General features: G+C 27.8%; 2 protein-coding genes across 2 annotated transcripts in view; one reads left to right on the forward strand and one right to left on the reverse strand.

Moving 5' to 3' along the window:
- Window positions 1-1,013: 1,013 nt before the first annotated feature.
- LOC110642446 (wall-associated receptor kinase-like 8) lies at window positions 1,014-8,592 on the forward strand. Its single transcript, XM_058153921.1, has 3 exons — window positions 1,014-1,881; window positions 6,745-6,857; window positions 7,122-8,592. Exons 1-3 carry the CDS (start codon window positions 1,050-1,052, stop codon window positions 8,367-8,369), a joined length of 2,193 nt encoding a protein of 730 aa, XP_058009904.1. The 5' UTR covers window positions 1,014-1,049; the 3' UTR covers window positions 8,370-8,592.
- Window positions 8,593-11,237: 2,645 nt separating this feature from the next.
- Window positions 11,238-17,508, reverse strand: part of LOC110642447 (cell number regulator 2) — a 62,233-nt gene continuing 55,962 nt past the window's right edge. Inside the window, exons 3-5 of the mRNA XM_058153926.1 lie at window positions 11,823-11,894; window positions 11,519-11,728; window positions 11,238-11,435 (exon numbers count right to left, since the gene is read on the reverse strand). Of these exons, the coding sequence (XP_058009909.1) occupies window positions 11,356-11,435; window positions 11,519-11,728; window positions 11,823-11,894 (362 nt within the window). The 3' untranslated portion in view covers window positions 11,238-11,355. The remainder of the gene's footprint in view (window positions 11,436-11,518; window positions 11,729-11,822; window positions 11,895-17,508) is intronic.

Genomic DNA, 17,508 nt, shown 5'->3' on the forward strand with positions numbered 1-17,508 from the left:
ATTTAATTTAATTTAATTTTTAATTAATAATAATAAAAATTTTTTATTTTTAATTATCATTTTAGTTATTATTAATTTAATAAGTGAATTAATCGAAATAATTAAAATTTAATTAATTAATATATTAATTATAATTTTATTAATATTATATTATTTATAATTATTATTTTTATGATTTTTATAATAATATTTAACTTATAATTATTATTTTATTAATATTAAATTATATTTATTAATTTATATAAAAAACGATTATAAATATATTTTTACTAATATTTTACTAAATAATTAATAATATAAATTATGTATTTTTTAATTAATTCAAATAACCGATTAAATATTTTTATTTCGATTAATTTTAATTTTTTTTAATTTTAATTTAATTTAATTAATATTTTTAACATCAATTAATAATTTAATTAGTTAAAAATTTAGTCCTATTTAATACAATTAACTTAATGCTTAGGAGAGTGAAAAAAAAGAGAAAGAGAGGAGTTTTCTTTAGTTCGTAGTCCTAGAGACGAAAGGACTTGAAAAAGAGAGAATAAAAAGAAATTTATTTATTTTTATAAATATAAGAGTGGAAGAATAAAGAATTAAATATAAATCTAACAAGTGAATATTATATTTTTAATGATTTAATTAAATCAGAATAAACGGAGATAAATTTTTTAAAAAATATGGTATTATTTAAAAAAAATTAAAGAAATAAAAAATAAAAAAAGCTAGTAGAAAAGGAAACAAAATTATTGATTACTTTTCTTGGTAGGAACAAACTTGTTCAACTTTGATGAGCTATGAGAGCCAATGATATTTTCCTTCACGAGACATAGAAATTTATTTTGACAAGGAAGGTTTCTAGAGAGATGATCCCTTCAATACGGCTAAATTTTTAGATATAAATTTTTATTTTTTTAATATCAATAAAGAGTGAGACTCATGATAGAGAAAATATCATTTACGACCACACAATAATTATTCCTTCAATATTTATCCTTTCTTGTCCCATGGAGCGTTCAAAATTTATCCTTTAGAGGTGTGGGTGAGTCATGGCTGTCAAATTGGTGCTCTTCATCCTATTGTTACCATGGCTCATCAAAGCATCATCACCAACATCGTCCTCTATGGCAAGGCCTGGATGTCCAGACAAGTGTGGAAACGTTACAATTCCATACCCATTTGGAATTGGAGCAGGCTGTTACATGGATCCAGGGTTTGAAGTATTCTGCAACAAATCTTCTCTCTCTCATAAACCTTACATACGTAGCATCAACCTGGAACTGCTGGAAGTTTCACTGGAAGGCACTGTTCGTGTCAACAATCCTGTGCTCTCTTCTAATTGTCAGGACAAAGCTCCTACTGCAGACGTAAGCTTATCAGGCAGCCCCTTTTCGTTTTCACGTGCTCGCAACATGTTCACAGCCCTGGGATGTGACAATCTTGCCTTGATTTACGGGCAAGACATGGTTATTGGTGGTTGCCTGTCAATTTGCAGTGTAACTGTCTACGAACCAAGCTGCAATGGGATAAATTGTTGTCAGATCACAATCCCAGCTGACATCAAGTTCATTAATGCGACGTTTAGCAGTATCTCTGCTTCTCAGGATCATGAGAAATGCAGGGTTGGCTTTATGGTTGAGGACGGCCGGTTCAATTATTCCAGTTTGATATATGGATATAGCGCCTGGGATTATGTTCCGGTTGTGTTGGAGTGGGTGATTAATAATGGGATTTGCAGGGATTCGTCTCAAAGAAACTCTACTGGGGGAAATTCAACCGAACTCTGTGTTACCAATGCTTCCTGTTCGAATAAAATTGGCAAATATTACGGATGTTCTTGCGATGAGGGCTATAAAGGAAATCCATACATTTCTTGTCAAGGTAACTCCTCTGCTAAACTAATTTAAGACTTCAAATTATGTCTGAATACCTTGTAGAGAACCCAATATCTATGGATCCCACCCTCACATATCTAAAGTTTGGAGTAAGTGACCACCATCATCGATTTTTCTAACTACCCATTCAGTAAATACTTTTAATTTAACAAATCATTAGTTTAGGAGCGACGGTGTTGTGATCTCTTATGCGGGTATGGTCCAATGAAACAAGACAGGTGGAATGGTTTGGATTAAGAAAAATGTTGAATTTAACCTCTCTACTTACTTATTAGCGAGTTCAATTTAGCTATTTTTATTTTAAACTCAATTTAGCTTCTAAATTAAATTTATGAGCTAAATTTATTAATTTTTTTATTTATATTAAAAAATCAAGAATTTTTTATTTTGAAACTAAATTTCTTGATTTCTTGATTTAAATCTCAAATTCAAGAAGATCAATTTCTTCATTTTTTTTTTTAATTTTTGGGCTAAATTAAGTTTAAATTGAAATTTCTAATCTAAATTAGACAAAAAATTAAAAATTAACTAAATTGAACTTCTTTAATAAGTATAAAAGTGTACTCGAGCTTTAAGCCGTTTTGATGATTTCTCTACTAGTTAAGTTAGTCATCTAATAGACTTTGAATGTTGCAAAGAAGGAAAAAGATCAAATAATGAGCCTATATACTTTCAGTCAATGATCAAATAAATTGATACACAAAAATGAATTTCAGAGAACACCTATAGCAATACCCAATGTTTATTACTCAGAAGATGATTAATAATATTCTGCACATGGGTATTTAGTAGCTATACATCACAAGAACATTAACACTTTTACATCAGCTAATCATTGATTTCCAAGTGTCTTCACAGCTCACGCTAGCTAATAACCTTGCAACAGCCATAAGCTCAACACACCGTTTAACTAAACCCCTATACACCATTTCATCCTTATTCCTTATTATCATATCAATTTTCCCCACCTAAGATTTCTTGTCCTCAAGGAAGAAAGATGGAAACGAGTTATAAAGTTGAAGTTAAGTGACCACCAGAAGAAGAAGCATGAAATATGTGGCCAGGGACTATTAGTGTGAATTATTGCTTTGTCCTATCTTTAAGTTCCTTTTTAGTAGAAGTTGTTGGTCTGCCACAACATTTGTTGTGCACAGTTTACCCTTTCAACATTAGGTTATATTCGCGGCCATGTCATTTTTCACTATCATTAATAAATAAATCATCATTACAAGCTCAAATTATACCATTCATCAACCCAATTACACCTAAAAGAATCCACATTACATAATTATTTATAGTAAATACATTAATTAGTTCTCTTAGTTTCTTCTAGACATAATCTAATATATTTACTACTTTAACTAATACACCACAGGAGGTGTCTTTAATTACATGGGCAAGAGCCCTCTCATCAACAGACAAAAATTCCTTCTTCTTGAATTATATGTCATTTCTCCACCTTAGGCTAAAGTCTCTATCCAAAATAGGCGACAACCCGTCTATTGGCAAAGACACTTTCTTCAATGGGCAAAGTCACTCCCTATGCGTAAAGCCAAATAACTTTTCCACTATTCTCCTATTTATAGTGTTAATTCTCTCAATTTTAATCTGATTAAAAGTTCCACTCAATTTAGGAATAAAACTAAAATAAGAATTTTACTCTATATAAGAAATATTCATTCATCCTATTGAGGAATATTTCTCCTACTCAAATTAAGAAAGAGTTTTTTAAATCAACTAAGATTTTGAGCCATAAATCTAACAATCTCTACCTTGACACAAAATTTATTAACTACTACATACCTCAAATTTTTTTGTGTCATCAAATTATTAAATTTCCATACTTAAGCTTAAACTCTTCAAATCTCCATTTTTCAATCTTCATCTTTGGTATATCTTGCTTCTTTATTTAGAAATCTTCATGTCATCAACTTTCTTGACTTTGCATCAAGAGCTCCATCTTAATTTCAACTCTCCACGATAATCATTGTTGCATATGCAACTTTCTATATGTCACAATAGCTTCACCTTCAATTAAACTCACCAAGATTAACCCGAAGCTTTGATACTAATTGTTATGCACTGTAGAAGCGTGAAAATTAAAAAAAAAATAAAGCAAACACACAAAACACTAATACTTATATGGTTTACCTTCTCAACATAGGGCTATATCTATGGTCATGCTATCTTCCACTATCATCAATAAATAAATCATCATTACAAGCCCAAATTTTACTACCTATCAACCCAATTACACACAAGAGAACCTACATTACATAATTGCTCATAGAAAATATATTAGTTAATCCTCTTAATCTCATTTAAACATAACTTAATATATTTATTATTTTAACAACTACACCACAAGGGATGTTTTCAACCACATTGGCAAGAACTCTCTCATCAATTGACAATAATTCCTTCCTCTTAAAATTTTTGTCTTTTCTCCACCTAAAGCCAAAACCTTTCTTTACAATGGGTGATAACTCCTCTCTATTGGCAAAACCACTATCTTTAATGGACAAAGCCAAATAAATTTTTCACCATTCTCCCATTTTATAATGTTAATTCTTTCAATCCTAATATGATTAGAAGTCTCACTCAATTTAAAAATAATATTAAAATAAAAGTTCTACTTTATATAGGAAATATTCATTCATCTTATTGAGGAATATTCTATTGAGGAATATTTCTCTCACTCAAATTAGAAAGTGTCTTCTAAATCAACTAAAATTTTAGGTCATAAATTTAACAGCATTGACATTTTTTATGCAATAAGAACACACTTTGCACCCCATCACATCTCTTTCTCTGCCTTTTCCATTTCTCAAACTCATCTTCTTTGAAGATAATATAATGAACCCAAAATCATTATCGTCCAAATCAAGCCCATCACAATCACCATAATTTCTTATCACCCCAGCCTACAACATTTCAAATATTAATTGTTCAATAGCATCTTTTGTAATGAAACATATTTATAGGGCTGAATATGTACTGATAAAGACCCTTCTTTCAGACTGATTCGATGATCATGAGCACGTGAAAGAGGCAAGGTTTTGGGATCTTGAAATATATCATCATATTCTAATAAAAGTGCCTCCTTTTCAAGCTATGGTTGCTCCCTTTTAATTACAAAACACTGCTATTGTTCTAGGTCCCCAAAACAGAGAGAATTTATAAATAGCTTCCCACTTATCATTTTTAAACAATTTAGAATACTGTATATCAATCAATATACACAAGTTTTGCTTCTGGCATTTCCCTTCGCAATCTCCCCATACTACATTTAAGGACAATTGTGTATTAGTTACAATAGTGTTTTCTTCTACTCCTTCATTCAACTCTGTATCCTCACTATCCATCTCCTTATTTGTGATTCTTGGATTCTTAACTGGAAATTGGTTTTATTTAGTTACTGAATGATTCAATAACAAACCTGGCAACTCTTCTAGTAAGGTACCCGCTATATTGACTAGTTTGGAGTTTTGGAGTTGTGGGTTATTGGCTTAGGATTAGGGTTAACAGAACAGCTAGAAGTCTTGCATACAAGTTTGGGTTTATTTTGAATCGCAGCCAATGTGATTTCTTGCAATCTTGTAAGTGAGTAAGCTTCAGCAAGGGTTCGTGGATTAAACATTTGAACCAGCCTTTGCAATTCATCAATTAACTCGGAAAGGAAGAAACCCAAGGCTTGACTTCCTGTATACCAACCTTAGGATACTTTTCATCAAAAGAATCAAGTTATTCTTGTAGAGAACTTACTTGTTTCAAGTTCCTTAAGTCAATTAATGAATCTTCATAAACTTTGCCTCTAAATCTTCCATTGTCAGTTCTCCCAATTTCGTCAGTGTTCTTGTCACCTACCCATTCCACATTCTGCAAACTAAGAACCGCAATCAAAGATTTGATTTCATCTAGGGCTTTCTCATTTTGGAACTCATATTCCCTCTGCAATGTTTCCTGCTGAAGGACGAACCCCTGAATCATTGTCGTAATTCTTCGTTCCCACTCATGAGAACTTGTTCCTTTTGCCATAGCTGAGAATCGAGTGGCTCTAATGCCACTGATACACGAAAATGAATTTCAAAGAACACCAACAACAATGCCCGATGTTTATTACTCATAAGATGATTAACAGTATTTTGTACATGGGTATTTATCGGCTATACATCACAAGAACATTAACACTTTTACATCAGCTAATTATTGATTTCCACGTGTCTTCCTAGGTTATGCTAGTTAACAACCTTGCCACAGCCATAAGCTCAACACACTATTTCGTCCTTATTCCTTGTTATGTATCATAAATCCAAAATTAAGTTTTAGACTAAATAAATTCATGTGTTATTTAATATTTAAAATTAAAAAAATATTTTATTATTTAAAAATAATATTTTATCAAGTGATGATTTATTTGACTTGAATTAGAAAATATAAGAATTTATTTGGTCTTCGACTTAAATATTTGTTACTTGGAGGTTATGAGTTCCAACCACGAAAATAGTGCACTAAAATTGTTTATAAAAAGAATAGTGCACAAAAATTCATATTTCAGTCAGCGTTCAATAAAATAAAAATGTGAATAAATGAAAATTATTCTATATGATGAAATTCTCATATTTATGCCTCCCTCATAAATAAAAATAGCTAAACCCACAAATATTTGGTATTTCATAAGAATTTTCCTTAATTCTTCATTTATTATTATTATTTTTTATTTATCATGAGCAGTGTTGGAATTAAATCCTCCATTTTTTTGAGGAATTCATTAAAGTAAATCCCATTTTCTCTTCCGAAACACAGCATAAGAGAATTTTATTTACTTTTCTCAATTTGCCTGCACCAGATATCAATGAATGTGATGATCCAAGTCTAAATAGGTGCACAGGTGTATCAAAATGTGAAAACACAGCAGGAAGCTACAATTGCCTACCAATGGGCGACTATCGCTATTCCACAGTAACGGTGATCATTATTGGTATCTCTTCGCCTTACCATATTCTTGCCTTTTATTTTATATTTTAGTTTATTTTTTCATTTTTCTTTTTATTAATTTAGTCATTCTTCATTGATATCGTGACCTTCTGCACATGCATGTTCACTTTACTTGCTTTGTGCTGAATTATTCAACTAATAAATGGGTAGCTAGAATTCAAACTATGCACCTTTTGATCTGACATGTCAATACATAACTTAACCTACAAGCTTAAACTCGTAGGTAAGACTTCGAGAATAGTTTCATATCTCAATCATCTCTGTACAGGTATAAGTTCTGGTCTTGGGCTACTTTTCCTGATAGTTGGCTCATGGTGGCTATACAAGGTATTAAAAAGGCGAAAAGATTTCAATCGCAGGCAAAAGTTCTTTAGAAGGAACGGTGGTCTACTTCTGGAACAACAACTATCTTCGTCTGAAAGTAGTGTCGAAAAAACAATGTTTACCTCGAAGGAGCTAGACAAGGCCACAGACCATTATAACGAGAATCGAATCCTTGGCCAAGGAGGCCAAGGCACAGTATATAAAGGGATGTTGTCTGATGGAAAGCTGGTTGCAATTAAAAAATCAAAACTAGTGGACGCCAGTAAACTTGAGCAGTTTATCAATGAAGTGGTGATTCTGTCACAGATTAACCACAGAAATGTTGTTAAGCTCCTAGGCTGTTGCTTGGAGACAGAAGTTCCTTTATTAGTTTATGAGTTCATTCCTAATGGAACACTCTTCCAACATTTACATGACCCTAATGAAGAGTTTCCAATTACATGGGAAATGCGTCTACGGATTGCTGCAGAAGTTGCAGGTGCTCTGTCTTATTTGCATTCAGCAGCTTCCATGCCTATTTACCATCGAGATATCAAGTCTTCAAACATTCTCTTGGACATCAAATATAGAGCAAAAGTTTCTGATTTTGGCACCTCAAAATCAATTGCAATTGATCAAACACATGTGACCACTCGAGTACAAGGGACTTTTGGATATTTGGATCCTGAATACTTTCAATCAAGTCAATTCACAGAAAAGAGCGATGTTTATAGCTTTGGAGTAGTTCTTGTTGAGCTTTTAACTGGACAAAAGCCGATTTCTTGGATGCGATCTGTTGAAGAGAGAAGTTTAGTAACATATTTCTTACTGTCAATGGAGCAAAATCGTTTGTTTGAAATTCTTGATGCTCGAGTTCTTAAAGAAGGAGGGAAGGAAGAGATTATAGCAGTTGCTAAACTAGCAAAAAGGTGCTTGAACTTGAATGGAAAGAAGAGGCCTACAATGAAAGCAATTGTAATGGAATTGGAAGGAATTAGAGCATCACATGGAACTTGTTCAATCACTGAACATGATGATGAGTATGAAGAGATTGATTTTTCTCAGGGTGATTACACTGCTCAATGGGATGTGGCTTCTTCTTCAACAGTGTCACTTGGAAATAGTAGTGCACCTGTGACGTCAGATGGGCAACCTTTACTTTCTAGTTCCTGATGATGAAAGGTAGGATTTCAGGTATGCCTTTGATCCATTGCTTGGACATGTATATGTATAAATATTTGATTTTATAGCATTTATAGTTGTCATGTGGTGCCCTAGTTTTATGAGTTTTATGTATAATTTGACTAATCCAATTGTAAGGCAGAGCCCTATCTTCAGCCTAAGTAATATGTACAATATTTGATATTTTATGTTATATTTTGCTTAATTCCAAGAATTTTACCAGTGCACTTATTTACTAATGTGGTGTGTTTGGGAACGTGGTTTTAATATGCTTTTCATAAAAACATCAGTTTAATATAATTATAAAAAAAGTCCAAACCTTTCTGTATTTAATTTGGTAATCTAAAACCTTTAAATTTTGGTTAAAAAAAGTTAAATTTCTAAAAATTATTAAAATTTTATCTAATTTTCTTCAATCGAATTCTAAATTCTATTTTTCGATTTGTTTATAATTATCATTAAAAATCTAACTTTTTCATAATAATTTCATTTTGATAGTGACGAGATTTGATGGTAGTGAGGAAAGATAGCTAATTTGTAACTAAGACCATCCAATTTGATCAAATGGCTAAGAGTTTTGATGACTCATGGATAACAAATTATTTTGCTATAAAAAATTTATAAATTTATTTGGAATTATTTTTTAAACTGCTATTAATAAATCACTATCTCAAATATATTAGTTAATTCAGTTATAAAAACAACAAAAACAGTTCCATAATTTTTTTAAATAACTATTTTAACGTCATATAAAAGGCCTAATCACAAAAATAAGTTAAAACTTTTTGTATTTTTACAATCTAATTTAAACGTTTAAATCCTGGTATAATTGACCAGATTTTTAAATTTTATAAAAATTTTATTCAAAATTTGCAAAATTTTTAAAAATTGTTATAATTTTATCTAATTTTTCTAAACATGTCATTTCTAAATTCTATTTTTCGATTTGTTTATAATTATCATTAAAAATCTAACTTTTTCATAATAATTTCATTTTGATAGTGACGAGATTTGATGGTAGTGAGGAAAGATAGCTAATTTGTAACTAAGACCATCCAATTTGATCAAATGGCTAAGAGTTTTGATGACTCATGGATAACAAATTATTTTGCTATAAAAAATTTATAAATTTATTTGGAATTATTTTTTAAACTGCTATTAATAAATCACTATCTCAAATATATTAGTTAATTCAGTTATAAAAACAACAAAAACAGTTCCATAATTTTTTTAAATAACTATTTTAACGTCATATAAAAGGCCTAATCACAAAAATAAGTTAAAACTTTTTGTATTTTTACAATCTAATTTAAACGTTTAAATCCTGGTATAATTGACCAGATTTTTAAATTTTATAAAAATTTTATTCAAAATTTGCAAAATTTTTAAAAATTGTTATAATTTTATCTAATTTTTCTAAACATGTCATTTCTAAATTCTATTTTTCGATTTGTTTATAATTATCATTAAAAATCTAACTTTTTCATAATAATTTCATTTTGATAGTAACGAGATTTGATGGTAGTGAGGAAAGATAGCTAATTTGTAACTAAGACCATCCAATTTGATCAAATGGCTAAGAGTTTTGATGACTCATGGATAACAAATTATTTTGCTATAAAAAATTTATAAATTTATTTGGAATTATTTTTTAAACTGCTATTAATAAATCACTATCTCAAATATATTAGTTAATTCAATTATAAAAACACAACAAAAACAGTTCCATAATTTTTTTAAATAACTATTTTAACGTCGTATAAAAGGCCTAATCACAAAAATAAGTTAAAACTTTTTGTATTTTTACAATATAATTTAAACGTTTAAATCCTGGTATAATTGACCAGATTTTTAAATTTTATAAAAATTTTATTCAAAATTTGCAAAATTTTTAAAAATTATTATAATTTTATCTAATTTTTCTAAACATGTCATTTCTAAATTCTATTTTTCGATTTGTTTATAATTATCATTAAAAATTTAACTTTTTCATAATAATTTCATTTTGATAGTGACGAGATTTGATGGTAGCGAGGAAAGATAGCTAATTTGTAACTAAGACCATCCAATTTGATCAAATGGCTAAGAGTTTTGATGACTCATGGATAACAAATAGTTGATGGTAGTGGTAAGGTTGGATTAGATAAAAAATGAAGAAGAATGACATGTTTAGAAAAATTAGATAAAATTATAATAATTTTTAAATATTTTGCAAAATTTGAATAAAATTTTTATAAAATTTAAAAATCTGGTCAATTATACCAGGATTTAAACGTTTAAATTAGATTGTAAAAATACAAAAAGTTTTAACTTATTTTTGTGATTAGGCCTTTTATATGACGTTAAAATAGTTATTTAAAAAAATTATGGAACTGTTTTTGTTGTTTTTATAACTGAATTAACTAATATATTTGAGATAGTGATTTATTAATAGCAGTTTAAAAAATAATTCTAAATAAATTTATAAATTTTTTATAGCAAAATAATTTGGAGTAATTAACTTGTGCATTATCAACTTCATTACTGATTTTAGTTATCTAAATTTTTTTAAAATTTTTCTTGTTTAGACCAGTTTACAATGGATCAAAGACACGAGATATATGGTGAAACTTACTTATTAAATAAATAAATTTCATATATTTATATTTTGAATTTATAATAGAGCGAATCTAGGTAAGAATTTCTATTTTTAATATAAAATATGAATTATTAATTAAAAAATTTTAATGACAATTATGAAAATAACCATTAATATTGGAAATATTAGAGGAATTGAAAAAAAAAAAAAAAGAAGAGATGATCGTAAGTAGAATACCTAGATATGTAGAGCAATCCAACTCCAAGACCTTATTAATTACAACACAAGAAGTTCGAATATGGTAATGAATTACAAGAAAGATCAACAGTTCAACACACTATTACACTTCATCGATCGACTCTAGAGTAAAAATTAAGAATGTCCTCAGCCTCATAAATCCTAACGAGGCATACCTTGTTCAACAACTGGAGGTGCCATGGCTCCAACTTTGTTCATTCTCTCTGCATTGGCTGCCCAACCTGTGGTAATTAAGGGCAGAAGTTGCAGGTTTTCAGAGATGAGAGATCTTGATTTCAAAGTTTCAATCAGAGAAAGAAAGTACCTATGGAAGGGTCGAGTCCGCGATTCTTAAGCTCTCGGTACTCTTGACAAAGAGCACAGTGGAGACACCAGCAATGAACACAGCAATCAGCACAAGGGTGTTCTGGCAATGAATGTTGGCCTCTTAGCTTGCTTCGATATGTGAAGGAGTACAAACATTGAACCCCCACGTACGAAAGCACCATGAAAACCAACCCAGAACAAGCACATGCTGCAATTTAATTCATACGAAAATCATCTTCAAAATCACCACACCCACATGAGCTTTCATTGATACAAGGGAGTAGAGTAGGAATATTACTTACATACAGCATTCTTATCAATGATCTCTGCATTCCGGCCGAAGGTAATACAGGGACAGAAAGTAGTAACTAGACCTACACCATTTAACAATATATATATATATGCCATTTAAAGAATATTAAAAAATAATTAATGAGTCATTGAGTAAAGTAGTAACTAGACCTACACCGTTTCAAAATGGACTTGCTCATCGCCAGTTGTAGGCTCTTTTGTGGTTGTCCATTCTCTGCATTCGTGCACCATTCCCATTTAAGTTGAGATTAAGAATCCATTTGTTTGACGAGAAAATATTTTTCAGTTTATAGTGTCTTGAATACTTAAAAAAATAAGTTAATAAATTTTTTTTTAATTAAAAAGAAAATTAAATTACTTTTAAGAAAAATAATTTTCTTATCTTAAAATATAAGTTATTTTCTATTTTTAAATTTTAATAATCTTATTAAAATGTGAAAACACTTATATATTCATGATATAAACACATACCTTTAGTTTAACATTATAAGCAAATAATAAAAAATATTTTTTTATAAAACATTTTCTATAGAAAATATTTTTCATGTATAAGTTATTTTTCATGAAATAAAAGGAGTATTAAAAAAATTAATTATTTTAGAGTTTTATAATTAAATATTTTAAATTTAATTTTAAAATTTTTAATTCTTTTTAATTAATATATTTAAAGAATTATTTATAAAAATAATTTTAATAATAATATCAAACAAATTTGTTATGCTCCAATCAATTCTCAAATAATTTTTAGACCACAATGCCTATTTTGTCAAACAATATGCTATTGTGTATTCTCAAAAGTAAAGAAAAAAAAAGGAATAATGAATATAAAGATTATTGAAAGTCTTTGAAAGTTGGACAAAAAAGAAAAATAAATCAAGAGAAATATTCTCTTTATTCTTTTAAATTTTAGTGATTATTAATTTAATAAAAAAAAGGGCATTATATTTATTATGTTTAATATTAATAAAATTGTTTCAAAACTTATCCATGGTCTTTTGTTCAAAAGGATATTAAATTTATAATACAAAAGATTTGGGGCCATTATTATATTTTTAAAAAATTGAGATTAATACTACTATATTTAAAAATAATTATAGTTATGATTAAATTTAAAACTGACTTTAGAAGGCAAGTTGAACGCACGCATGCAATATTATATTATGTAGAATTATATTTTTACATTTTTTATTATATATTTAATATATTACATTAAAATATCCTTAAGACTTATTGATGAATTATTTAATGATTATTTATTATTTTCATCATAAATATTAATTTTAATTGTTTGTTACCTTTTATCACAAAATTTTAGAATGATATGAACTTTTTCTATGCATATATTACAAATTTTTTATATGCGACGATTTTGATTTATAATCTCATATATTAATTAAAGTACTGATTATTTATTACGTCTTCGATTCAGGGTATGCTTAAAAATTAAAATCAAATTAAAATTTAAGAAATTTTAGTTTAATTATTCGTTATCTTTGATTGTGATTTGATTTTCGATTCTTAAAATAATTTTATGTAATTATTTATTTGAATTAGCATTTAATCTTTAAAGTAGGTTATTAATATATAATTTATCATATAATATATTTTTATTTATTTTTAAATTATATAATATTTAAATATAAGGTATATATATAATTTAAAATGTCAAATAATATATTTTAAAATTATTTATTAATTATGTAATTAAAATATAAATATAATTATAAATTAACCATATATATATAGTATAATAATATACTTATAATTGTGAATTAAAAAGTGATTTAATATAGTTATAATTAAAATTTTTAAAAAAATATTATATTGTGTATAGTTCACATATATATAAAATATTACAGTCTTAATTATATATAATATATAATTCATCTAAAAAATATAAAAAATATATGTACAAAATGTTTGTAGTTTAATTTTAATTCCATCTTGGTATGGTTTCAATTTAATTTTTAATAAAAAATTAGAATCCAACTAAAGTATGAGAAGAAAACTTTAATTTAATATAATATAATATTTGATCGATTCAAAACCTAAGAATCGTGTAAAACCCTATTATTCACAAAAAAAAAAAAAAAAATACATGCAAACGATTGAGCATGGAGTAGATACTAATTAATGGTAACTCATGCGGTATTCACTACATAAATAATTAATTACTAATAAATATTAAAAAAAATATTTTTTTATAATCCATATGATTCAATTGAATAATGTAAAAATAAAAAATAGATAAATATAAATAATAAAAATAAATACTATATTTATTTATATTTTTATGTTGATTATTTTTATTATATGTTATAGGTAATTACGTATAAAATTTAAGTTTTTATTATATGATTTTCTATTAACAAAAATTATATAAAAATTAACATAATTGCTAAGAAAATACGTAAATAACTATGATATGAATTAAAATTTAATAAAAAATAAAATCCTAGTCTATATTTTAATATATGATTAACAAAAAAATAATAAATAAATTGTTAATGATTATTATATATAATTTTAAACTTTATTATTTAATGCACATATGAAACAAATATCTCAAAAATTAATATATAAAAAAATTAAATTATAAAGAGAAAACTAAATTCAAAGTTGTGTACCTTTGACTCTTTTTCTCTAGAACTTCACTTTATAGCTATTTTGGAAAGCTCAATGCCTTTGATTTGGGTGTTCATTCTATCTTTGATTTCTCTTTTCTTTATATAGGATTTTCTTTCTATTCTATTTATTTGGATTTTTCAAATTGTTTTAGACATGTGTTTATGGTTATCTTAGACAGGCCACACCTGTCTATGCACCATAAACACCTGTCCGAACATTTTCTATTTCCACTTTTACCCCTTCGTTATAACACCAAATGCTTGCAGCAACTAAGGGCTTTTTGGTAATTGAGCTTTTTTTTTTAATTTCAAAAATTTAAACATTTAAATATTAAGACTTTATTTATTTAATAGAAAATAATTTATTTGTGAAAAGTATTTTCTAAAAAAAAATTATTTTCTTTGTATAATATTAAAAATTAGTTGGAGCCTCTCAAAAGAGTGAGGACTGAGAAAATGACTTCTCCTTTTGATAAGGAGAAGCATTTTCTCTTAATCATTAAGTTATTTTTTTAATTTAATTTTTTAAATACTTCAAATACTAAAAAATAAAAAAATATATTTTTTTAAAAATATTTTTCTTTAAACAGACGCAACCTAAATTATTAGTTTAATCACTCCATTTGAAATATTTTATCATAACAATAGGGAACTTAATTTTAAAACTTATTTGTTTTAATGGTGATAGCTAATATTCAACAATAGACTAATTATATATAAATATATACAATAAAAATTACGTATTAAAATATATAATTTAATTTACGATTTCATTTTTATAAAAGGTAGTTCTATTACCTCAATTATCATTGCTAACTATGGATACTATAAGAAATTTAAAAAATAATTACGAAATTTATTGATTAAATATGTTTATATTTCGTTGATAATTAAGATTGTCAATCAAATTTTTTGTCCATAAATTTTAGTGTAGAGAATTTTTACTGTCAAAAAAAATATTTTTACTAAATTTACCAATGAACTATTTTATAGGTAAATTAAGATTTTTTATAGGTAATTTTGTGGATTAATTATTTAAATAATGTAATTTTAAAAAACTATTTACCATTATAATATCAAATTTAAACTATTTATCAAAATAATGTGATATAATAAAAATCACCAATTGAAATAGCAATTTTATGACCTGCTACATCAAGTAACAAGTTCAATTTAAGTACACTAAAAACACCATCTTAATTGGTGGTTTCAAGAGTAATGTTTATGACTTGTCACATCAATTGACCAACTCAACTTATGTACACCAAAAATACCATCTAAGTTTGGCAGTTTTGATATATAGTATTTCTATAGAGTTAATTATATTAATTCATGTAAATATTTAGTCTTTTAATCAATTTTAATTACATTTTTATAGTTTATTTAGCTAAAAGTTAATTTCTCCCTTTTTAATTGATATTTGTTCTTTTTAGAAAAAATTATAAAGATTGGTAAAAGTTGGAGAAAAGTTGAAAATTGGGCAGAAAATCTCACCCCCAGCTATGAGATGCACATGTTCAACTGTGGGATTGAAGAAACAAATATGGCCTCTTGTGGGATGAGTGTAGGGTGCATGGCCAACCATAAGAATGCATCCTACACGCATGGCTGGCCATGAGATGGTCTTTAGGGGCATTTCTTCACCCAATGGGCTTGTGACACATCACCAAGTGAAGGGAAAGAGTCAAAATTAAAATTAGTTAGAGATTTTATGAATTGGAAGGGGTAGAGACATTTTGGAGACTCCGAAACACTAAAAAAATTCACAATTTATGCTGGAGTAAGAAATTTGGAAGGGGAATTTTGGAAGCTTGAAGAAGGAAGACATTAATCTCCATCCTAGAGAGTTTTTATTTTCTTCTCTTTCAATTTCTTTGATTGTTTCAAACCCATTTTTGTTGAATGATATTGAGTTTTGATTGTTTGAGTTTTATTGTGGTTTTTGACATTATAAGTGGCTAAATATTTTAGCTAGAGATTTAATGTAGCTTGACTTGATTTAATCTCTAGATTTTGATCTAATTTTCTGTACTTTGCTAATAGTTGTCATTTTTTAGTTTAATACTTTTGAGTATCTTGGCAAAATACTCGAATGATTTAAGATTTATAATCTATGGTTAGCAAACATGATTATGAATTTGATTTGATAACAACTATTATAGATTTCAAATAAGAGTGGAAACTAAGATTGAGTCTATAGGGTTTTATTGAAATAGTATTTTTCTTAATGCTCTAATTAATTGAGTAATTCTCTATCAAGACCCAACCTATGAACTAGACCGGCACTAGGACTTGGGCCAGCCTAAAGCCCCCGAGGCCTGTAATAAGCCTAATATTCCTTAACCCAATCCTAAGACCCATTTTAAGCTCAATTTTAAGAATTCAACCAGATAGAGTCTGACCATAACATGGACCATACAACGGGGAGTTTTGACTCACCCTACCTGTAAGCACAATATATATGACAATTTGGGGAGTTCAGCTCACCCTCCATATACTCATAATATTATAAAATCAAATGAGAGCTCAGCTCTCTCATACAATCTAATCATACATGTATTTAATAAACATATAGATCAAACACGATATTATTTTACAGACCCAATTTAAATAAAATACTTCTAACACATGTGGAATTCTAGAAGTTAGTAAAATTATACAAAACATAACAGATATTAATAGATTGCTTGCGAAGGAGAGAGGCCGGTTAGAACTCAACAAGAAATCTCTTGTATCCGGGAAAAATAAGGTGAATAGGAGTGAGCGTTTGACTCAAAGAGTAAAATACCGATTTTAAGTAAAATTTATATAGCTATCTAAAGCTAATGCATCCTAAAGAGTGGAATGCAACACCTTCATAATTTTCATACAAATCACATCATAATAGCAAAAAGGTAATTTGGAGCACTTATGCACCCACATAATATTCAAACAGTACATATATGAGAGCTGATCCCCTATACAGCTCTCTTAATCCAACCTCTGCCAGCGAGTACATCTCAAGTCAGACTTTCGCTTGATAGACCAAATGTAAGGGCCAACGAAATCA

This window comes from Hevea brasiliensis, chromosome 9, assembly GCF_030052815.1.
Source record: "Hevea brasiliensis isolate MT/VB/25A 57/8 chromosome 9, ASM3005281v1, whole genome shotgun sequence".
Classification (NCBI taxonomy): Eukaryota; Viridiplantae; Streptophyta; class Magnoliopsida; order Malpighiales; family Euphorbiaceae; genus Hevea; species Hevea brasiliensis.

Bases quoted from the DNA above. Each gene is read 5' to 3' on its own strand.
- LOC110642446 (XM_058153921.1), top strand. From the start codon at position 1,050: ATGGCTGTCAAATTGGTGCTCTTCATCCTATTGTTACCATGGCTCATC. The intron at 1,882-6,744 runs GTAACTCCTCTG...TGCCTGCACCAG, and splicing joins TCCATACATTTCTTGTCAAG to ATATCAATGAATGTGATGAT. The intron at 6,858-7,121 runs GTAACGGTGATC...CTCGTAGGTAAG, and splicing joins GCGACTATCGCTATTCCACA to ACTTCGAGAATAGTTTCATA.